The sequence below is a fragment of the Cygnus olor genome, assembly GCF_009769625.2.
Source record: "Cygnus olor isolate bCygOlo1 chromosome W unlocalized genomic scaffold, bCygOlo1.pri.v2 SUPER_W3, whole genome shotgun sequence".
Classification (NCBI taxonomy): Eukaryota; Metazoa; Chordata; class Aves; order Anseriformes; family Anatidae; genus Cygnus; species Cygnus olor.
The window spans coordinates 127,437-151,599 of NW_024429074.1; the positions used below are offsets into that span (position 1 = coordinate 127,437).

The window sequence follows — 24,163 nt, forward strand, 5'->3', positions numbered from 1 at the left end:
TACAAGTGGAGAGCAAAGGCAGGCACAGCACTTTGAGGGGCTAACTCTCGTGATAACAAAAGGACGGTTCAGAATAAATGAAAGGAGATATTTCTTCACATAATACACAGTTAAATTGTTATAATATACAGTGTATGCATGCTATATGCAGTCAGGCTACTGGAGCTGTGAGTATCAGAAGTTCACATGGGTTCCAAAAAGCACACTGACAAAACCCCACAAAGAAAACCCAAGAGGAGCTACTGGGCACAAGCGTGGCCTTGCCAGTCCTCCAGCTGCAAATTCCTGGAGAAGGGGAGAGCACTGCTGGATGGCAGCCTTGGACGTGTGCTGGGCAGGGAGTGGGGTGCTCCGGTGTGACCAAATGCAGCTCCCCTTCTGCTCGCACTCGCCTCCGGCTCCAGCCCACCGCCACCTTTGCTCAGGTGATTGCAAACGGGAAAGTGCTGATGTGCAAGGCACATGCCTGGCCTGTGGCACACGTCCGAGAAGGCCAGCCATCTCAGGGCTGGGTGCAGGATTTTCAGTGTAATGCACTCTGCGCCTACAGCCAGGAGCGCAGGCAATTACCAGCGACCAGCTCACGTGCGGCCATTCATTAAGCTGCAGTAACACAATCACCCAGCTGAGCCCTTTTAGGAACAAATGGCCAAGACAATATTGCCCTCTGGGGACCTGCAGTTCGGAGAATTAATTTAGTGTAATAACTCACAGCGATGTTGCGGACAATCAAAATGAATGAATCGATGATCTGTCTCTAAATTGCCTGTAACTAACACCTCGGCTGATGCATGGCTCGTCCACAGCCCCAGCACGGCCCCGCTTTCCGAGGCAGGTGTGCAGTTATCGCTGGCTGCTGCCTCGCTACCTTTCTGCGTACAACCTCTGCATCCTGGAGGACCCCTGCCTCGAAGATCCAGCATCTCCATGAGGGTTTCTTCATGTGGTTCTCCAAGATGTGGGGCTTCGGCCATGCAGCTTCCCCAACTTCTTTCTGAATTGCGCCTTCAGCACGGGTGTTCCTGGACACGGGGCCTGTCCTTCCCCGCTGCTTCAAAGTTTCTAAATGTTCAGCAGGACAGAGCCTGCTGATTTAACAGCACCCTTAGGTGCTTCTGGCTGCTAGAGGCGTTTATTGCTCTTGCTTGTATCATTGCAGTCTTAATACTGTGATTTAGCCAGATGCTCGTACCGCCTCCCATCAGTGCAGACGGAGACTTACTTCTGTCCTTAAAAATAAGGAATCATTGGTCCTAAATTTGCTGAAGAGAAGGGCTGTCCCACAGACACGCACCACCAGGCTGGCTTAGCTCCTCGGTGTGGGTGGCCAGGACATCCCTCGTGGGCTTGGGATGCTTCCTCTGTGTCCCCAAGGAGAGCCTCCTTGGTGGCTCCGTGTCTCGCCACCAGCTCCCAGGAGGGCACGGAGGAGACAGGAGGGCACGGAGGAGGATGGAAACCTGATTTCCAGACACCGCTTCAGGTGTTCAGCCCCATGTACTGTTAAGCCTAATTAAATTACACTTTGAAATACTACTGAGAAGGAAAAAGGTGTTTCAACCTTTTCGGCTCCTTCCCTTCCTCTCCCTTTCTCCTGTTCTAAAACTATTTACAGTAAAAGCACTGCAAATCATTTCGCTCGACACCAGTTTTCAGCAAGTTCATCTGAAACATTTTGCTTTGTTCCAGTGAGGAACAGCAATTCTGCACTAAAATAATGTCTTGATATTGTTGCTTTCGTTAATAAACATCCTCTCCACTCACTGCAACCCCCTCAATAAATGACCCTGTAAGAACAAAAGACATTTCTCTATTGTTTTAAGTTCTCTTCCTTTCTGAAAACCTCAGTTAAAATAGTGAAAAAGCAAACGCATCAGTTCTATACTCTGTAATTATGAACTCATTTCTATTCACTCTCCCAGCAGGAGAGATTTGTACTGCTGACCTCTGAGAACGGGTTTTCGAAGGCTTTTCCAAAATCTCCCAGCATTAAAAATGACACGTTAATATCATCCGTAAAACACGTTCACCTTCACATTCACCCAATATAGCTTGCAATCTTAAAATCCATGGTGAGTGACATTCCTGTGACTGTTTTTATTTGTGAAACATGCACTAGCACTGACCATGAATAGAACAGCATGGGAACGGCTCTGGAAATAGTGCAACTTTAATGACAGCGTGAAAAGTGCATGAATACGGGCTGCCAGCTTGTTGCAAAGAGTTTTCAAATAAATACCATGCATGGCATGCTACTGAGTGATGCTTGGGACTTTTCTTACCAACCTTATCAATATTCCCAGCACAAAAACTACCTGTCTGAAGAGGACATGCCATTGCGATCTCAGCCTTCTGCTGATATGGTGCTTGTGAAAACAAGTGTGTAGGTTTTTACTTGGTAAAATCCCACCAAGAAAACATTTTGCAAGACAAGATGCTAAAACAATGCAGTTATATATGTATCTCTGAGTAAAAAGTGAAAAATAAGGAGGTTAAACAAGAGGGAGAAGCATTTTTTATTAAGATATGAAATAGCAGATAAGGGGCTGATGTATGGGAACTCAGAACCAGATAGTCAGGAACGCAGGACAGCAGATTTTCATGTAAAAAAAAAGGCACTATCATCCTTTAAACACAAACTGGACAATAGGTTTAAAATTCACATGCAGAACTACAAGCCATACAACTCTAGGGTCCATTCCTGACCCTCCCACGATTTCAAGCGCCCATGACACACCTAGGTGTATGTATTTCTTCTTGACATTTAGGACCAAATCCAAGCGCACATACATTCACACCAGAGCTTAGGCAGACCTGAGGATCCAAGAGCTCAATGAGCATTTCCCCAAATCCCACATGACCGCAAGGGTTTGGGGAGCTCACACGTTGTCTGAAATGCAAGTGCCAGAAGTGTCCCTGCAATGCCCAACCTGAGATGCCACCACCTCATCGCAGACAATCCCCTGCCTTAGAACACCCCTGATTCAGGTGTGCCCACCTCCCAGTTGCCCACCAGTGGAGAAGACACACTCTAGAAGAAGGTGCTAATTGGTAAGCAGAGATTTCTCCTCCATGATATGGGAGAGGATGGGATGCTCGGTCTCAAGTCTTTGTTCTTGCTGAAGGGAGAACAGAAACAAATCCCCGACCCCGTGCTTCCTCCAGAGTGAAGTGGTTTGGTTCAGCTCCTCCCACAGCTCTTTGATTTTCAGACTTCCTTGGTTCTGGTCAACGTGGGAAGGTGAAATAAAGCACGGAAACCTGTTCTTGCAAGATGGCCAGACTCATTTTTCATTTGTAGGGGCAAGAAGATGTCTCAGCGTAAAGCTCTTCAGGGCTCTCCAAGCCCTTGCGATTGCCACCTTTGGACATTCCCGCTTGGGCCCAGAAGAAGGAGAATCCTCCCTTCTCTCCATGCAGCTCTGGGTTACTGTAGGGTTGCTCAGTCTTGTGCAGGAATTTACCAGTCCAGCCATGGTGGAGAGCCTTGGGCCCTGTGCTTGTGTTCTTAGAGTACAGAACTGCTCCCCCAACAGCTTACAGCAGCAAGAGAAAATACCACGTATCGCATGGAGAATATAGGCATGAGGAGAAGGTCACAAGCTTCACACAGACTGTGGGTTCAGATCATCCAATTTTAGGTGTCTGCCATGTCAGAGACCAAATGGGAGGTGGGGACTGAGGCTTCCATTATAGTCAGTGGCAGCCCAACCAGTACAGGTAGTGGGAACCGTGGCACCCAATCTGTATATGACCAAGTTAGTTATGGACAGATACGGTGCTGGTATCATTGGAAATGCTCTGTGGTGCTTTTCTCCCACCCACCTTGGTGCAGGTTTCACAAGGACTGGTGTCTGCCAGCTCCTTGCATGGAATTCATGATATGCTCTGGCATCTGAAGTAGCAGCTGTGATCATGAAGGTGAATCCCAGGTGTTTCTGGTAAAAGTGAGAACTGAAATGAGGTCTCCCATGTCCTCCCCGGGGCCTTGGAGACAAGAGCAGTATCTTTGCTAACCTTCTCCCTAGCTGTACTGCCACCATGAGCTTCTGCTCACCATTCTGTAATGCTCTAAAGAACAGGCAACAGCAGAAAAGGACAGAGTGAAGAGCTGTCAGAGTCAACAATTTACTGTCCACCAGCCCAGCCCCTGCTGCCACATGGGAGAAATATACTTAAAAATACTAAGCTTTGATGAAAGCAGGTGTCCCTCCACCTCAGACACCCACTGAAGTTCTCCTGGATTTTTTTGCTGGAGCAATTATTTTGCTTCCTAGGAAGTAACATCATAAAACCTTGAGCTTATCCAGCAGGCCATTACATTGCTGTTGAGCTTTCATAACAGTAAAATGTTCTGTCAGTGGCATGTAAGTCTTTCAATCAGCTGCAGAGATGGAGAAAAACAACCTGCAAAAGCCTCCTGATGCCATAAAGTCTACTGGCAGCTTGGCAATTCATATTAAATTTAGTCTGCAGGACAGGGGTCATGTCAGTCACCAACATCATAAAAAAAAAGAATAAGAAGTCTTGTGTTGTGCAGTTTTTATGTAATGACAAAGCCACTCTCAATAGAAAGGTGGCAACCCTGCAGCTGGGAAACACACCCGTCTCTCTCCTGCCACTGCCTCCTGGCATTAAAAAGAAGGAACAATGAAAGGAAAGGATTAAATTTGCTTAGATGAGTATCTTTTAACCCTTTTGTACCATGCCTTTAGCTAGGCACACAAGGATGATGGAGTATATATATGTGAATCTCCCAGCCCTGCTCATGTCAAGTGTCCTCTTGAACTCACAAATGTTTTTTTTTTTTACTCTTTAGGCTACTCTTGAGCTCACAGAGTGCTCCAATATTTACAGGAATGCATTTTCTCTGCATTGCATGAAATGCAAACCCTTGTAGTTGTTACCATTGGGGAAGGAGCTGTAGATGTGGCGTTGCCTTGCATGGCGCGTTTTCCAGCAGGACTGCAGCTGCACCATCTGCCTTCGGGGGTGCCTCAGGGCTGGACACACTCTCCTGACTTGCTCAGCACCTAAGGGCTTAGTGCTGGCCACAGAGGCAGGAGCAGAGCAGCTGGGTGGAAACCCCCTGCCACCCCACCGCAGACCGAGGCACAGGTGACAGTCAAAGCAAACTTCCCTACCAATGCTAAACACCAACTGCTCCACTCACTGCTGCTGCTGTTTTAAATGGACCACTTGGGTGATGGAAAAACTCCACACATGCCGCTCTGGGGACAGTACTGGGCCAGGCAAGCGGCTCTTAGATGAGCCTGTCCAGGCCTGATGCTAGATACAAACTTCAGATGGCTTCTGCGGAGCTATTCGACCTTCTGCTGGGATTGCTGCACAGGGATGGCGTTGGACCACCACAGTCCTCCTGCGTGTCCCGCTCACTGAACCCAGAGCATGCTGCAAGGGCAGCGAGGGGCCCCACGGGAGCCAAACCACCTCCAGAGCTCAGCTCCAAGAGGTCCCTCTTGACGAGAAGCTGCAGTGCAGCTCCAGCAGCTCCACCCATGGCTGAGTCACCCGCAGTGGATGCCCGCAGGTCATCACGAGCTGGCTTTTTGATCATTCAGGGGCCACTCCTTCAATGGGGAGCCCGGTGACGTCTTTGTTCTCAGCTCCCTCCTCCTGGGAGAGGGGTGCCAGCGCCGTGAGCCCTGGCAGAGCCTTCTCCTTGATGCCTGGAAGGAAGGGCAGCGGGGCCGGGCAATGCCAGCGTGTCTCGCCAGTGCTGCTCTGCCAGGAGGAAGGGGCTCCTGCTTGGCTCCTCCTGATAGCATCTCCATCCTGCTCCATCACTGCCTTGCCCATGGGCCAACCAGGTCCCAGTGACACCCTCTCTTTGTATGAATCTACCTGGTAGTCTGGTGAGAAAGGAAGGTACTGGGGTAACTACAAACATGGGAGGACCTTGTGCATTGCAACCCCATCCAGTTCCTTACTCCTGTTACCCCCTTGGTGGCAATCAAAGCACATCTTCCTCTGATTTCCAGTCTTTATTAGATGGCCAGTTTTCAGCTGCTTGCTTTCCATGGCGATGTGTGTTTTCAGCAGGAACAGCCCTTCTCCCCCTGCACCACGTACCCTGGGTACCTCGAGAGCATCCACATCCTCTCCAGTCTGCCTGGCAAGGCTGCACAACCAGAGATGTGCAAGGCAGCATTTCTTTCCTTCTCTGAGCTTTAAGTCTGTTGTTCGCTTCCCTAGGTGACCCTGGATCCTCTTATGAACAAACAACAACAAAAAAAAACAAACAGAAAACTTCTGCTTTACCTCTCCTTACCTCAGATCCCCCCTGCTGAAGGCTCCACCTCGCTCCAGCATTGTGCAGTCCTGCTACTCTCATCCCACCATACCTCCTCCCCACATGGGGAGATTTTGCCCTTGCAAATGGGGCAAAATGGGCAGCAAAATGGGGAGATTTTGCCCCTGCAGACTGAATTGGGCAGAGCTGATTCCTGTAATATTTTATTGCAGGGTAAAGTGGTGGAGTACCCTTTATGGTGTTTTGAAAGGAAATTGTACAGGAACAATGTCCCGGGCAGTGTGGCTATTGAAAACCCTTCACAAAGGGAGTTTGCCACAAGAGGAAAAGAAGCTTAATCAGTTGAACTAATCACTGTAGGTGGTTGAGAGTCCCTGAAGGTCTGTAAAATCAAATATAATGGGAAAAGAAATATATCAGCTTGCTTATGCTCCTCTGCAGAGCTGCCAGTGGATCTGGGATGCTCCCTGCCTGGCCCCGAGCCCGCAGTGACCATCCTTTGGGCTGTCCCCATGTAGGACCACACTCGCCCCAGCACGAAACCCCGGCCGGGGCCACGTGGACGAGCCCTTGGGATGTTCCTCAGCGAAGCGGTGGCCACGGAGGAGACCCAGATTGGTGTAATGGGGCTTTGGACTGTGAGTGGAGAGGCAGGGCAGGGGTGTCCGCCCTGCTGCAGTCACCCCAGATGACCCTGTTTTCGGTGTGGGCGCGAGCAGAAGGGGTCAGCAGTACTTACACAACCCTTGTGCTTCAGGAAGAGGAAACTGTCCCTGACAGCCACCCGCGGCTCTCTGGGGAAGGAGGATATTTCTGCCTCCCCCAGCTCTGAATCTCATTAAAACAAAACAAAACAAAACAAAAAAGGAAAGAAAAAAAAGAGCCAGATTGCTTTTTCCTGATCATTTAAGTGGAAAGCCAAGTTAACAGTAGGAAGCAAACTGGGACAGTGCAAGAGAAAACTTGGGGACATTTCTGTAATCCTGTTATCAAAGCAATAGGTATTTGGGGCATGCTGAGGAGAGATGGGGAAAGCTCCCACCCCTTTGCTTCATGTATCAGCCAAAAGGGGCTGAGCCTCTGCTCCAGCTCCTTACCCCCACGCAAGGGCTCTCTGAAGGATGGCAGAAATGCTCCTCCATCTGAGAGGAGAAGCCACTGCTGTGGGTGACAGTCCTCCAAGGACTCCAAGGCAGGTCCCTGCAGAACAGCCCCTCATTGCTCTGGTCATCCCAAAGACCTGAGACACTCCCATGCTGCGTACGGAGGAAGCACAAAGGATCCACACTTATTTTGAAAATAGGAACTTGGATGCCTTTTGGAAATAGGAGACTGATTAACTCTGAGGCTTTTACTCCATCCTCTCCAAGCCACAGGGTTGTGTTCCCCTCTGTAATTCTCTCCTGTCCTTTTCTCTAGACTGGCCACCAAAAGCCCTGTGAGATACCTGCCAGCATCTATGCACACATGAGGATTTCCTTCCACTAAGGAAATCAACCTGATCTGACCTTTGAATCGAACAAGATGGGATTGAACCAGTGTGATTACAACGGTGCAAACTTTTTAAGAGTTCCCCAGCAATCTTTTCGTGGTCCTTAGGTGACACAGAACAATTTCAGCACCCCATTAATCAGGAGACCAAGAAGCAGGTACAAACTCACCTGTCTTAACCCTGCTTTGAGAGAACCCCCCACAAACCCATATATTCCTTGTGTATCCTAACCAGACCAGGCAAGGTTTTGTACCACTCCTTTAACACTGGCCCAAGCGGCGTAACACAAACTTCTGTGAATGAGCCTCAGGGCCATGGCGTTTGGCCAACTGGACCTCCATCCCCAAACACATCATCCTAGGAGGCCACAGAGACTGGAAAAACCCTGTGCAGCAGCAAGCTGACTTGCAATGCTTTGATAGGTGTGCTGGGTCTGTCTGGGATGGAGTCACCTTTCCCTGCAGCAGCCCACACAGTGCTGTGCTCTGTAGCTGGAACAGCACTGGTATCACTCCAGTGCTGTGTCTATTGCTGCATAGTGCTGGCACAGCATCAGGACTCCCTCCAAGCCCCCAAGAGCCAGCAGGCTGGGGGTGGGCAAGTGATGGGGAGGGGACATCGCCAGGGCAGCTGACCTAAACCAACCAAAGGGATATTCCATAACACCTGATGTCACACTCAGCAATAAAAGGGGGGGCTCTCAGGGGGGAGGGGGCTGTCCTCCTGAACAACCGTTACGCGTTTCGAGGCCCTGCTTCCCAGGACGTGGCCGAACATCACTCGTTGATGGGAAGTAGAGAATAACTTTTTTTTTTTTTTCCCTTTCTCTCTGTGCTTCCACGCGGCCTTGTTTTTTTCTTTTTTTTTTTTTTTCCCCATTCCCTTTCCCTTTAATTAAATCATTCTGATCTGAAACCTCGAGCTCTTTGTGTCATATTTTCTCCCCCTTCCTCTTTGAGGAGGGGGGAGTGAGAGAGCAGCCATGGTGGAACTCGGCTGCCCACCTGAGTAAAACCACCACAGTAGGTACTTAAGAAGTGGTGGTTTTGGGAGCTTTTTGAAAACCAGTGGGCACAACTCAGAGCCCACCTTCCCAGGGAGACAAGTCACTAGCAGAGAAGCAGCAGGTTGAGATGGGATGGAGGAAAGGACTAGAGGACTCGAGAAATGGGTCTGCTGTGCTCTGTATCCCACTCCTATGGGACGCCAAACCAAATTGCCTTTAGTGTTGTCTACGTGAGGTGGGTCTTGTGGTAGCAAACAGTGGGTTAGCATCTGGGACAGTAAAACCTCATTGGTACTCAGCACTTGCTCACAGAGGCATCTACAAAAAACGTGTCCCCACTGTGCTCCTTCAATGATCCCATTAAGCAGTGGTGCCCTCCGTCGCTCCTATCCAACACAGAAGGTGACACACCTCGTGAGTCCAAACTGATGGAGAAAACATGGGGTGTGGGATTTCTGCCATGTAAGGTGGGGAGAGCAATTCCTGGTCTGCTTCCCTGCTTACAAGCTCTTTGCCCCCCCGCACGCTTTTACAAGACCTCATGCAGTCAAGCCCTGCACCAGATGTGGCTGACTTATCGCTGTTACTGAAAATGTGTCAAACAGATCAGAGTCAGTGTTCCTTAACTGTGTAAGTCAAAGCCTGTTTTAACACCTTTAATCCACTCTTTCTATCTTATGCAACAAATGAAGCTTGCATCCCATGGAAAGAGTACTCATGTAATGTGAAACATGCGAAGAGAGAGCTGTGTCCGCATGTGCACAGCCAAGGGCATAAATGCAGCTCTTTCTAAGACTGAGTTAGAAAAGCTTTTTTTTTTTTTTTTAAAATTTCTAATGGGAAAAATCACCTATAATTTTAAATCCTTGTTTTATCAGAAATTCTGCTGACAAAAGGTTTTGGAAAGCTGCTGTGCTCAGCTCTTGGGGCAACAGACGGCACTCACCCAGACAGTGGTACCCCGGACATCCAGATGTGCTACCCAGGAGCCACAGCTGGCTGTGCACTGCGATGCCACGGTCCTGGGGAGAACTGGGCAACAGTGGTGAAGATGTGGGAAGGCACAAAGCCGTGCAGGGGCTTGCTCCCTCCCCATGGGCTGCCCTGCACAAGGTGCGCTGCGGGGACCTGCGGGTAGGTGAGGTGCATTCCTGCACAGCGCAGTGACAGCATTTCCTGAAGAAAGGTGATGGGAAGGAAGCGGGGACTTGCCCTATTTATAACGTGGCCAGACGCAAGTGTCATTTCACATGAGAAACAAAAGGTGCTTCGCTGCCCTCAGACCTGGCCCCTTCTGAATTTCACTGTCTGTGAACAAGACAATTTCACTGCCTGTTTCTGTTTTACACAAACCCATCAGCATCATGCACATGAATGGGCATGACACGTTTTTCACAGCTCATCAACAAAGCTCACAAGCTGGACAGGAGCGGCTCTGGCAGAGCAGCCATGGCTTGGTTTTGCGATTTTGTGTCTCTCCACATCCAGACAATGTTTCAAACAAAAGCCTGTAACTCCCAACTGTTTTACTGGCCATAAAATCTCTCCTCCGCCATCCACAGACCAGAGGGACATTTATACCACCTGTGCAGCAACAGCAGCGATGAAATGAAGCCTTTCTCCAGCAGCAAGATGCCTGGGATATTAAGATAATAGCACTGCAATAAAGTGTGAACAGCTTTGTAACCAGTTTGTGCTCCAATACAGATTGGCATTTAAGCTGCAAAACAGTTTCATTCAGCAGGACTTTTTTTTTTTTCCATTCCCTTTTTTTCCCTATTTCTACAATGATTTTCACATAAAATAACCATTCTGAGATCTCACTTACTGCTAGGAATCAGTTTTAAGGAGCGAGTGCTCTCCAGGGGCACCTCAAGCGGCACTAGAAGTCCAGGCAGCCGAAATCCCCTCCTACCCTAAATGCACAAGAGGACCCCAGGTGCTTAACGCTGTTCAGTCAAACCCCTAGCACCAAACCACATGGGGTGAAGGGGCTGCTGGGGTCCCCTTTTTGTCTTTACAATTTGCCTTTTTGGCTTAAATAATTATTTAAGAGACTGTTGTTTTGCTCCAGCTCCCTCTACCCGTGCTTCCTAGCTTTCTGCAGTTAAAATAAGCATGATTTTCTTTCTAAGCTTTGACAGGCAGCACTACCAAGGATGGCAGTGTTTAGGGGGGACCTGGGCAGCTCTGTATACTCTCCTCCCTTTCCATTTTATTTCATTCACGACTACTTAGGGCTGAAGCAGACCCACATCTCCTCCTGCATGCTGCCATACTGACCCAGATTGAAGGCTTTTAAGTAAATCCTTGCGTTTTGTCCTAATCCAGCTCTCCTCCTGGGACATCACCCTGGTCCCCTGCAAAGCCTCATACTCAGCTATTTGCTCTGGGCTGTTCCTCACCCCGTATCTCCCAGCACCAGCTCAAGGCAGTTCTTTTTGCTGTCACTCGTTGACATCTACAGGGAGGGCAGCAATGCCCTAAACACTTCTATTTATTGTGATAATCTGAACCGAAGAGAAGAAATACATCTGGCGTGATCCCCACAGCTCTGCAGTGGACTGGCTGCACACATTTACACTGGCTGCAGCTCTGGCTCGACGCAGTGCAAGACCCATCTCCACCCTCCAACCGCCTCCTTGCAGGGCTGGCTGAGCCAGAGGCCATGTTTTGGGCTGCACACAGCCTGTAGCAAAGGCTGTGCTTGTGGGATGCAGACAGGCACCTGCAGGAGGGCTACAGTTTGCATTTTGCAGCACAATGTGCTGTAATGCTATGGTTTGCATTTTGCAGCCCCACCAGGTATCAGTGTGGAGCTTCAGGCACGAGACCCCTTTGCTCTGCAGATGTTGTCTCCTGCAGCAGGGAGACCTGAGCTCCTCTGGTGGTGGAGAAGGACACGCTTTGAGCTGGTGAGTCAGGCTGGGAGCAGCAAGCCCCAGCCTCTGCTGCCATTTCTGGGGTGCTCAGGGCTCCAGCACAGCACAGGGATGAAGCCCACCCAGATCCCTCTTGCAACACCAGCAGACTTCAGCATGGCTTTAATCCCCTTTCTGTGATCACAAGGCTGCAACCAAGCACAAACAAGACTTTTTCTTTCTTTCTTTCTTTCTTTCTTTCTTTCTTCTCTTTTTTTTTCTTTTTTCTTTTTTTTCCCTAAATCACAAAATTATCTTTTAAATTGTGTATGGTGAAAAAAGGAGGGAGCCCCAGTGACTGCTAGCCGCAGACTGGTCTGGTTTTCCTCCTGGCTTGCAACCGCCAGCTCACAGCAGCAGCACACCAGTACTGTAAGGGATTACTCAAACTCCCCTCACCTCTGTCACTCGGTCCTATTTATCCCTGCAAGACTGCTGTACTTAAACCGAAGAAACTGTAAAGCCCTTGATGGCGACATGAGAGCAAGCAAAACCAGACAGAAGCTGATGATGAAATGCTACACCATAACCATCCGAATTGCAGAAATGACACGTTAAATTGGAAAACAGAGTTTTGCTGGAGCCCCAGGGGATGCATTGGAGGACCCTTTGTAAGACTTGCTCGCTGCCCACAGACAATTTCTGGGCTGTCTGAGCAAGCTTTTATCAGTTGCTCTGTAAAACTGAGGGAAAACAACCCAAGCACAGAGGTAACTGCACCATGGCTCCTTGCAGGCTGTTAGCAAGTTGAGGAGCGGTGGCTCGAGTCATCTGCTTGGAGATTTGGGGACACATCCTGCCTGCCATTGCAGTCTCTGCAAGACTTCCCCCCCAAAATGAGGCCACGACGAGGCATTGCAACTGAGGCTCTGAGAAACCACTGGCCTCTCCTCCTCCTGTTCAATAACACCAATCCTGCAAACTTCTGGTTTTAGAAATGCTTTACTGCCCTGGTTTTGTTGTCTCTGCCACAGCAGAAGAAAAAGGCTGCATGTGTAACTGATTCGTTCATTCACAGCTTATTTTCACATTTAACCATAGTCACGATTCCTATCAAGGACTCTAGATGCCCTCATATAATTAAATATGCAATTTACACAATTAAATATACAATTTACCCAATTAAATTAACTAAATGGAATGAAACCACCAATGCCACAGGAACTCAGCTGCCTGCCTATTTAGCACATCCCCTTGTTCATGCAGAACGGCATCCGAGGCTTGCTGCAAACCCCTCTCAACCCATTTTGCAGCAAACCCTGAAAGTCAGCAAATTTTGCTTTTCTATGGAAAGAGAGGAAGCAAGTCGCAGGGACTCAAAGCCTTTACAGATAATGTCTTGCCAGCTGCCTCTTCTAATGAAAGTGGAGGGATCTGGCTATGCTGGAATATTTAAGAGGAAGAGGAGGTCTGGAGCAATACAAGACATACCCCAAATTTCAAAGACAAACTGGAGGGATGGACAGACAGCATTTTCAGGACATTAGCGCTCCAATAACAGTTTTTGCATTAATTCAATGGTGACAGCTGCTAAACAGCAATATTGTTCAAAGACACTCCATGAGACAGTGGGGGAAGATGTGCAATGAAGAAGAGAAGGCTAAAAAAAACATTAAAGAGAGGTTTCACCTACCTCCGGTCATTTTTCCTCCTTCTGAACAGCTTTTTGGTGTGTGCGATTTCAGCTTCATGAGGCAATGGATGGTAACCCTGTAACAGAGGGAAAAGCAACCATCAATTCCAAGATACAGGAGGCATCGATATGTAGGTGCTCAGAGTGAGACAGAGCTGTGTGCCCAGTGTGTGAGGCTGATTGAAGAAAATGTTCCCATCTGTACATCCTTACAAAACACAAACCAGGACAATACCTCAAACCCAATCAAAACTTTCTTCTCCACTTCTACTCTTCCTCTCTCCACTGAAGGTGCCAGGTTACCTGGCTCCGACTTGGGATGTTTGTCTGCTTAGAGGGGTGCTGTATTTACCATTCTGCTATGGGCATCATGAGGCTTCATTAATGTCAGCAAAGGGATTCGAGGCTCCTGGACAAAAGGCACTATGCAAGTGCAAAGTGTTATTTATTTCCCAGGGACTATGGAGTTGTCATAACCTTAATGATTATTATTTATGTAGCATTGTACTCCCCAGGCTGGCAATAAAAACCTTGTAAAAGTTAGTCCTTTTATTTCCACAGCGATCTATCTCACTGTTCGAGCTGGAGCTGCAGGTGGTGAATCAGCCTGAGCGAGGGGCCACGGGGAGCAGTAAGGTAAAGGCAAGGGCTGGGCGGGATGGGTTCTCGTTGAGCAGCAGCTTTGTCACATTGGCATGACAATACTGCCTGCAAAAAAAAATCCCTCTCCATGCACAGATAGCCTTAAAAATTATAGTTAATTTTGGTAGTGGTTACAGATATTTTGAGATCCTCTGGTGGAAGATGTAACAGAGGAGAAAGGTTGCTGTGGATGGCAAAGAGCAGAGCAGGCATCCCAGAGTCCGAGACTAGCAGGGCTTATCCTGACCATCCAGCCTGGAGAAAGGCACCCCGCAGGTGCTGCAGCAAACCCACAGCACTTCGGAGACCTTCACCCTTTGAGATTTGAAGCAATGCAGAAGTCACCAAGCCCCTGGGTAAGTCTTGCTGCTGGCTAGCCTGCCCTCATTTCAGCCTTGCTTTGCCAGCAGGGTTGAAGTGTGTTTTTTGGGAAGGTGGTTTCCCTCCTAACTTTCTTTTTCACTTCTACTCTTCCAGAGAGAATCACCCCGCACCATAAAGAGCTCTCCTCACGCTCCCTGCACCTTGCCACAGCCCAGCCTTGACTAAGGAGAGGTAGGCTGGGGACAGCGAAAGCTGGAGGCCTGCTCTGCCCGGGCTGCGGTGGGATTATCATTTGGTTAACTGGGTTTGACTGGGCTTTTCCTGCAGCCAAACACCTTATGGTTAATTCTGGGTGGCACCACAGAACCACAGAGACCTCCCTGAGGAGCCCCCAGCCCCTCTGGGCAGCCTGGGCCAGGGTTGTGGCACCCGCCCAGCACAGAAGTGTGGCCTGGCAGGCAGGGGGAGCCGCCAGGGCTCTGCTACAGGCCTCTGGGCCTGGCCCTGGGCACTGCCACAAAGAGCCTGGACACCACTGAAACGAGCCTGGAGATCTTTGAGGTCAAGCAGTTTGAAATTATACTGAGGCTTTTTCATTACTGGGGCTGCAGTCTGAGGCCTTCTCACCTATTTGATCGCTTCTTGTTCACCGATTGCACAGGAGGAGCTTAATCTCTCTGAGATCTGGTCTTCTGAAAATTCGCTTGCTATTGGCCAATGGGTACCAAAGCTAATGGGAAAAGGAAGGGAGGGAGCAGACACACAGCCCAATCGCATCAGCTGTACTAGGTTAGGAAACAAGGCTAAAATTAGCACAATACTCAGTGAGACCATTTCCAAATGTTGTACTACCACAGCAGGCTAAAGCTTGGGGTATTTTGAAGAATTTAAGCTGCATTGCAAAAACATGTGCAAATACAATTACCCTGAAAAACGAAACCATCTCTGCAGAGCACAAGCACCCAAAGTACCAATTTCCCATGAGCGAAGCCTTCATTAAGTGTCGGGAGCTCTAGTCCTGCCCATGCCCATAGGCAGAGCCGTGCACTGCTGCGTGGCGTCTTCGCAGCACACCGCTGCTCCTCCTCAGCCCACCGCTGCTCCTCCTCAGCCCTCTGTCCTCCAGAACAGACAACCCAGGTGTGAGAGATGGGTTAACGGCATGGGAACACAGCTCCTAACCCAAGGAGCACGCCTGGCCGCTGCCCGTGCCTGAGCAGAACTCGGCGTCCCCGCTAGGAGAAGCAAGCATCTCTCTTCTCCGGCCGAGTGGTTCCCTTCCTTAGTCCTAGCCATCAGACAATGTTTTGGAAAAAAACTGTCACTAGTTCCTACTCTTGTCTATTTTGGTGCCTAAGCAAAGCTAAATTTGGAAGGGAGAAAAGTCGACTTTTTTGTGCAGCAAGCTGATGTAAAAGGAAATATCAGCAACTCCCAAGAAGGGCGAAGTGCCTGGACAAGTCGAGGGCGCTGGGTGGGTGGGTGCAGGCCAGAGTCCCAAGGGCACAGTAAATGCATTTATGACATGGCTCTTTGATTTGTCTGGAGGCTGCTCCCCACTGCAGGTCACGCAGCGCGGCGCTGGAAGTGCCTTTAGCAGAGTTAATTCACTGAGGACAACGGGGATATGAAACACAGCTCTTCCATTTTTCAGCAGGCTGGCTCTCTATGAAGCTGAAATCCCCAAGCAGAACCAAAGGGATATGCTTCGCCGGGCAGAGGACCACCCTGTGCCCTGCAATGGGTCTCCAAGTACACCAGAGGGATGCTCTTCACTCCTGCCTGAGCCAGCAGACAGCAGTGAGCTGAGGTGCCCACGGATTTCACACACAGGTTTGTGACTTGTTCGTGGGCAGTAAAATCGCATTTGGTCTCTCTCCCACAGCAGTTTTATTTTGATATTTATTCACAGGTGGCTTGAGAACATAACAAACAACATTTCAGCGCTGCTGGTTCTGGAAGCGAGAGGTGTGGGAAAAGCAAAGAACAAGTAGTCCATGGTCTTCGGAAGTACCGCTAATAGAGGTCATTTTCAATCTTGGAGCAAAAGGCTCTGTGGTTTACATGGTGGTAAACTTGGAGCAGAACCTGAGAAGCCCATGGGACTTCTAATGTATGTGTATGTCAAATTTAAATTACAGACATGCACGCTGCTACAAGAAAGGCCAGCAGCTCTGTGAGAGAAGGACCAGCCCGCTCTCTGGCCAGTCCCCTAGAGATCAGCTCTGATGTGCTGACATCTTTTCAGATGTTTTTGGGAAAGCAGCTCTTGGAGAAGAGGTGGTGGTGTCTGGCAAGCTTAGGTGACTGTCATCTGGCCAGCTAGCAGGTGCCAAGGGAAAGCTGTCCTTTACCTTGACTGCTGCAAGCAGGCAGCAGAGCGGGGCAGGTTTGTCGCTGCTCCCAGGAAGCCGCCCCGAGAAGCAGCTCGCAGGGCAGATGGAGCCGGAGAGGAGCTCTGCTGCGGCAGGGATGCTCAGCAAGGTCACGGTGTGGCTGAAGCCTTGCTGAGCACCTGTCCTGGTTTCAGGTAGGACAGAGTTAATTTTCCTCCTAGTAGCTGGTAGGGTGCTATGTTTTGGATTAGGATGAGAAGAGCGCTGATAACATGCTGATGTTTTAATTGTTGCAGAGCAGTGCTTACACCAAGCCAAGGACTTTTCAGCCTCTCTCTGTCCTGCTAGCGAGCAGGCTAGGGATGCAGCAGGAGCTGGGAGGGGACAGACCCAGGACAGCTGACCCAAACTGGCCAAAGGGGTATTCCATACCATCTGACGTCATGCTGAACAATATATAGGGGTGGCTAGCCGGGGTGGGGGGCCGGCTGCTCGGGGATAGGCTGGGCATCGGTCAACGGGTGGTGAGCAATTGCATTGTGCATCACTTATTTCGTACACATTATTACTATTAATACTATTATTATTATTATTATTATTATTGTTATTATTTTCCCTGTCTTAATAAACTGTCTTTATCTCAACTCACAGACTTCACTTTCCCGTTTCTCTCCCCCATCCCGGAGAGGGAGGGGGGAGGGTGAGCGAACGGCTGTGTGGTGTTTGGCTGCCAGCCGGGCTAAACCACAACAGCACCTCTGCCGGATCCTCAGCCCTGTCCACCCGCCCACGGGAATTCAGAAAGGCGGCAGCCCCCTCTGTGCTGCCCCAGGCCCATTGACATGAAACTTTAATGGATGAACAAACAAAAACCTTTCAATGTCTCGTTGGCACTCTGCAGCAACCCCAGAGCCTCCGTCTCTCACCTAGCCTGCTGGGTGCTGGGAGGGACACGAAGAAGAGGGGCATAGCCAGTGAAATGCAGGGAAATGGGGAGTTTTAGAGCGACCTTGCTCCTTGCCGGAGCTTTTGTGCTGTTTTTCTAGTGCCTCCTCTGCAGCAGCACCAACTGAAGAAGTTGGAGCACCAGCTTTGTCTCTTTTTACAGGTGACGGTAACTCCCACCATAAATCAGAAGGCCAAGTTTAAGGGCATTCCACAAAGACTCAGTAAAAATCTATGGGCATATGAGAGTCTGGTGTTCATCGTTTCATCTCATGTTGCTGATGTCTGCCTAATGCAGCCTGACCCTTGGATGCCAAACCTCAGTCTGTAAAATGCCCTTCTTCACCGCTACCCATGCCATCAGCCTCTGCTACAGCCACTGAACAAGATGCTCGCAGCCCTGAGACAGTCAAGTAGGCAAAGGTGACCCAAAAGGGAAACTGAAACCCAGAACAAGCAGATTGAGAAAAAGCAGTGGGACAGATGGAAACAACCAAGGCTGGGGTGATGGGAGAAGTAAAATAAATGATTTGGTCATACTGCAGTATTGGTCCATAAGAGCTTTATCTCAAAAGCCTTTGTGCCCTCAAGAAACATCTCCACCCCTGCTTATCTTAAGAAAATGGTGGCAGAAGGCCTGAGCTGAACAAACAGGTTGTTAGGCCGCCAGTAGACGCCAGGAGCTTTGCTCCGTTTTATTACACCCAAAGTTCAGGGTGGGATTTATTTTCGGAGGCAGTGGGAAGTGACGGGCAGGGCTGGGTTTATGGCAGCACTGAAGACACTGCCTCTGCAACAGCAGCGACAGAAATACTGTGGCTGAAGGCAGGGCCAAAAGCTAAACAAATATTGCAGCTCCAGAAATGATCCACAGAAACCAGCCCAGAAACTCATAACATATCCTGATAAGGTTTCCATCCACCTATATGACGGGTTATTCGCTGCAGGCCTGGAAAGCCTGGGACAACATGGATCTATTTATTTAAATATGTTCAGCCAACGCTGAGCATGTTCAGGGTCAGGCTGCAAGGTGTGGACCAGGCGGTGCCTGCGTGGGATGAGCGGTTGGGGACATACCCCACCAGAGATGTCCCAATCACCTCTGCGGCCGGTGTTTGTAGGCACCAGGGGCACTTTGAGCAATGCCAGCTGCTGGGACACCACTTGCCGGTATCTCTTCCCCTTCCAGGAATTCCCACAAAAGTGGCCTGCCATCCACTCTCCTCTGACATGAGGGGAATTTTCTACCTCTTGAAAGAAGAGGGCTGTGGCACAACCCAAAGCCTTGACCTGATTTGGAAGCCATGAAAGAATACCAAACAATGGCAGGAAGGGGCCTGTAAATGATTTCCTCTCTGTTAAAATTTAAGTGATAAATCTGTTCCTTCAAATTGCAAACTATTCATTTTTCCTGGAAGGTGCTCACAATATTAGCTGCTTCTGAATAAGGAATCAGTCGGTGCTCCTTTTTTATCAGGACTCAAAGCCAACTGAATAGAAAGTGCAACGATTTCACACCGTGCTCCAAGCCCAAGGCAAAAGGTGGCTCAGTCGTTACAGCCCTGCGCTGTGGTGGCTCTCCCATCATGCAGCATGCACAGCACAGCACACGTGGCTTCTGGCCACCTCCAAGGATGCTTCTTCAGTCTAAATTCAGCTGTTGGGTTGGCAAAGGTGCCTGTGTTTCCAGCCACCCCAGGAGTACAGCTCTTCGGGCTTCGCCGCCGCCAGGCCCTGCAGCAACGGAGGAGGAAGGATGCTCCGTGGGACCTCGGGAATAGGACGTGCTCGCCCGATGAATCATGGCATGGCGCAACACGCCTATCAAATGGGAGGCATAGGAAGTTGTTTCTTGGGAGATGTCCCGGTTTGGAGGATTTCCTGATTAACTGCATCTTTGGGGAGTGTGCCATAAATGTACATTGCCAGCAAAGGCTGAATGTGGAGCTGCAGCGTGATTCGGTGGTGAGCACCTCAGAGGAGACTCTTTTCCCAAAGAAAGGGTGGGGATACAGATGAGCAATGACTGTGATGGCAAACATGATGGCCACAGTTAAACACACTTCTTCCTTGGTTATCATTAAAAGTACCGGGCTAATTTCCTACAGGGCTCTGCCCTCCCACATTGCCCTAAGGGTACAAACTCCTGTAATCCCATTTGCTGAGTGTTAACAACAGTTTATATGGCCCCTCTCCCAAAACCGTGGGCATTTTAATGAATTACAGACTCCACACACACAGAGTTCCAGATCTGAAGAAGCATCACTTTGACTCGTCTCTTCCCACCACTTTTCCCCAGCGTTTGCTATCAGCTCCCAGCAGAGTGGACACCCACTAGACAGACGATAGCGCAGACCCTGGCATTAAATACTTGGGGGCAGCTTCATCCCTCTGCAACCAGCCCTGGGATAAAACCAAAGACACAGAGAATGGCAGGAACAGCCTGGCATCAAGCTGCCCATGTGAGGTGAAGGATGCAAATGTAATTAAAGCATTAGAATAATTAGGCAAAGTACCTCCAGCGAAATGCAGCTTGAACCTTCCTCAGTGCTATCTGCTGATGACTGACAGCAAGTTTTCTGGGCTTTGTTTTAAACACTTGGCCCCATAGCTCCTGAATTATATATAATTCCAAGAATTATATATAAAAATCTTGGAGAAATATGTATAAAAACTTTGAAATCCTGCACAAAGTCTCCTCAGAGGAACCACAGACACATGGTACCCACCGACGCAACCGTGCTGGGCAGGGGCAGCAGCAGGAGCCATGGAGTGAGGTGCACACTGGAAGCATTGATGCCGGGTGCTCCAGATGCACTGACACAGACACGCGGTGCCATAGGAAGAGTATAAATAACAGACAAAAGAAATCCCCTTTGTTACCAGAATCCGCAAATCCAAAATCAGTCACAATCTGACTTAGGAAACGGAGTTTTTCCCATGTTAAAGCAAAATGGGAACAATACTTCACGAGTGGAAGTAACTTTAATTGTTTTAACTGATGTTATTTTAGTGTTGTTTAGGTTTATTGTTTATTTGTATGTATTTCCTCTAGCCCGGTCATGCTTAAAACCAAACCTTACTGTCAGCAGTAAAGCGTCCCATCCGTAAATAAATGCATTTATCCAGTAAATACAGATACAACCACAGCACTGCCTGGAATCCTTAAATGCAGAATATTTAAAGAATCAACGTTAAAATAAACAGTGTTGGTGACCTGGGTTTGCTTTCCCCTGGAAAACAGAGCCTCTTTCACCTATTATCGGGGATAAATGCTGCCTGCATCACATAGGCCCTGGTATTTGCCTTGTGGTCTGTTCAGCTCACGCCGTGCAAACACTACAGCATCAAATTTGGCACTAACCGATGGTCTCAGAGGTGATGGATTCAACTTGCCCCGTTCCTGCTCCCTTCAACTAGGGGTTTGCCCGTGGGGATGCTGGCTGGCAGTGGCACTCTCCCTGACTGACCGGTGCCACCAACGCCACCACTGGCCAGCAGGCTCCACGTCGCACTGGGTGATGGGCACTAAGCTGCTCTGCTGTGGGCTGGAGAGCTCTGGGCACAGACTGTCTCCCGGCTCGCCCAGGCTTACCCTGAGAAAGGGCTGCGCTGCTTGGAAAAGCCTTTCCTACATTTTGCTTGGCTGCTGCTAATTTGGGGGTGAGGGAGGAATTACTCTAGCTGGGACTTACAATGTTGTGACGTTGCTATGGGAATATTTGTAACTTCAGCTATTTCGGTCCCTCTGGGACCATGCATTTCTTTAAAGTACACTCCTCCTCTGTATTTTTCACATTCCCAAATCTGTTTTTCCTCATCTCTTGCCCCTTCAAAGCCTACAGCCCCCAGTCTGTAGACGTGGATGTGCTGATCCTGCCTCCCCGGCATGGCGATCACCCCCCAGCACCTCCCCGCCATGCATCGTGGGGCTGGTGGCACGAGGAGGACCTCCCTGATGGATTTTTTGTGATCTCTGAATGGATCCAATAGGACATCAGGGAGTTTTGGAGTAGGGCCCAGGTCACCTTCTACCCTGCAGAGTCTGTTGAAGCTCTGTGCAACCACCAGCTATTTTTTTTGGTACAACACCCTCTGGCAAAAGCAGCTTCTGCCCCATGTGCTCACCTCGGCATCACTCTCAAAAGAAGGTAGGGGTTGTACCCACGTATATTTTCATTTCACCCGTATTATTAACAAAAGATTGCCCAAACGGACATGAAAAACACACAATCCCCCAGAATCAAGTCCCTGCAAATCTACCCAACTTGAGTGGACCAGAGTTTCAGCTCATGCTCATGCAAACTCCCTGGGACAGTCCAGCAGCAATGAAGGCCCTCAATTGCAGACTGATAACTTCATAATCTTACAAACAATAGGTGGCTGCTCTTTCCTTTCAACATGGTAGAGACTTTCTCACCATGCAGCCCTTGGCACCTCCCTTTGGAGGCGATCCAAATGCACACTCTCACACCACCCTAAGATGGCAGGCAGCAGTTAGTAAGTCAACGCGCATTTCTCTGCTCTGCTACCTGGAGAGGGGAGGCAGGTGGCCTCAGAGAGGTGGCTTGTCTCACCATCATCCTTATCACTGTGATCCATGCACTCTGACACTGAAGTTGAGGGGAATTTCACCGCCACTTTCAATGGGGTCGTGACAGTAGCAGCCCCTTTTGGTCCACCAGGCCAAGCCCTTCTCGCAGGCTCAAAGACGGCACCTTCCTGGCTGAAACAAGCTGTGTAGAATATCAACAGCCTTTCCTTCTTCAAGGCCCTCGTATTGTGCTTGAAACATTTTCACACAACAGATATTCTTGTTTTCAGACTCCTATTCCCAAGACACAGCCAACACATTTTCCCTGGGGCTATACCACAAAGAAATGAAAGAAATGTTTTTCTCCATTCTCAAGTCTCCGCTTAGTCCAGCTCTGTGGGAACAAGTGAGGACCTCATGTCACTGCCACCCTAGCTCAAACATACCCCGGTATGTAAACATTGATTTAATCCTATAAAAACCTCATTCTTCCCTTTGAAAAGTCCCACTCCTTTGCCCTGACCCTCTGCTAGCCTACTGGTACTTTGGACTTGGGCAGAAGAAACTGTTTCTTGTCTGCTCCCTCCCAGGATCCTCCCTTTATGCATCAAGCCCTCCAATTCCTCCTGCTGTAACGGGTCTTAATGCAGGGACAAGTACAGAATCATAGAATCATAGAATATCCCGAGTTGGAAGGGACCCATAAGGATCATCAAGTCCAACTCCTGGCACCGCACAGGTCTGCCCAAAAGTTTAGACCATGTGACTAAGTGCACAGTCCAATCGCTTCTTAAATTCAGACAGGCTTGGTGCAGTGACTACTTCACTGGGGAGCCTGTTCCAGTGTGCGACCACCCTCTCGGTGAAGAACCTCTTCCTGATGTCCAGCCTAAACTTCCCCTGCCTCAGCTTAACACCATTCCCACGGGTCATATCACTGGTGTTTACGGAGAATAGGTCACCACTCCCCCTCGCGAGGAAGTTGTAGACTGCGATGAGGTCCCCCCTCAGCCTCCTCTTCTCCAGGCTGAACAGGCCAAGTGACCTCAGCCGCTCCTCATACGTCTTCCCCTCTAGGCCCTTCACCATCTTCGTCGCCCTCCTCTGGACACTCTCCAACAGTTTTACATCCTTTTTGTACTGTGGTGCCCAGAACTGCACACAGTACTCGAGGTGAGGCCGCACCAGCGCAGAGTAGAGCGGGACAATCACTTCCCTCGACCGACTAGCAATGCCGTGCTTGATGCACCCCAGGATATGGTTGGCCCTCCTGGCTGCCAGGGCACACTGCTGGCTCATATTCAACTTGCTGTCAACCACAACCCCCAGATCCCTCTCTGCGGGGCTGCTCTCCAGCGTCTCGTCGCCCAGTCTGTACGTATAGCCAGGGTTGCCCTGTCCCAGGTGCAGGACCCGGCACTTGCTTTTGTTAAACTTCATGCGGTTGGTGATCGCCCAGCTCTCCAATCTGTCCAGATCTCTCTGCAAGGCCTTTCCACCCTCAACAGAGTCCACAACTCCTCCAAGTTTGGTGTCGTCGGCAAATTTGCTCAAAACACCTTCTAGTCCTACATCCAAATCATTTATAAAAACATTGAAGAGGACTGGCCCTAAAATGGAGCCTTGAGGGACCCCACTGGTGACCATCCGCCAGCCAGATGTGGCCCCATTTACCACAACCCTTTGAGCCCTGCCCATCAGCCAATTGCTCACCCATCGTATGATGTTTTTGTTTAGCTGTATGCTGGACATTTTGTCGAGTAGGATCCTATGGGAAACTGTGTCAAAAGCTTTGCTGAAGTCCAAAAAGATCACATCAGCTGGTTTCCCTTGATCGACTAGATGGGTGATCTTATCATAAAAGGAAATCAAATTTGTTAGGCAGGACCTACCCCTCATGAACCCATGTTGGCTGGGACCGATGACTGCATTGTCCCCCAGGTGCACTTCAATAACTTCAAGGATCATCCTCTCCATAATTTTAACAGGCACTGATGTGAGACTGACAGGCCTGTAATTGCTAGGGTCTTCTTTCTTGCCCGTCTTGAAAATTGGC

At 49.4% G+C, this 24,163-nt stretch overlaps 1 protein-coding gene across 4 annotated transcripts in view; it reads right to left on the reverse strand.

Moving 5' to 3' along the window:
* Positions 1–24,163, reverse strand: part of LOC121062928 (CBP80/20-dependent translation initiation factor-like) — a 162,429-nt gene that overhangs the window by 71,518 nt on the left and 66,748 nt on the right. For all 4 annotated transcript variants that reach the window (XM_040543227.1, XM_040543225.1, XM_040543226.1 and 1 more), the window contains exon 7: positions 13,327–13,403. In XM_040543227.1, the coding sequence (XP_040399161.1) occupies positions 13,327–13,403 (77 nt within the window). The remainder of the gene's footprint in view (positions 1–13,326; positions 13,404–24,163) is intronic.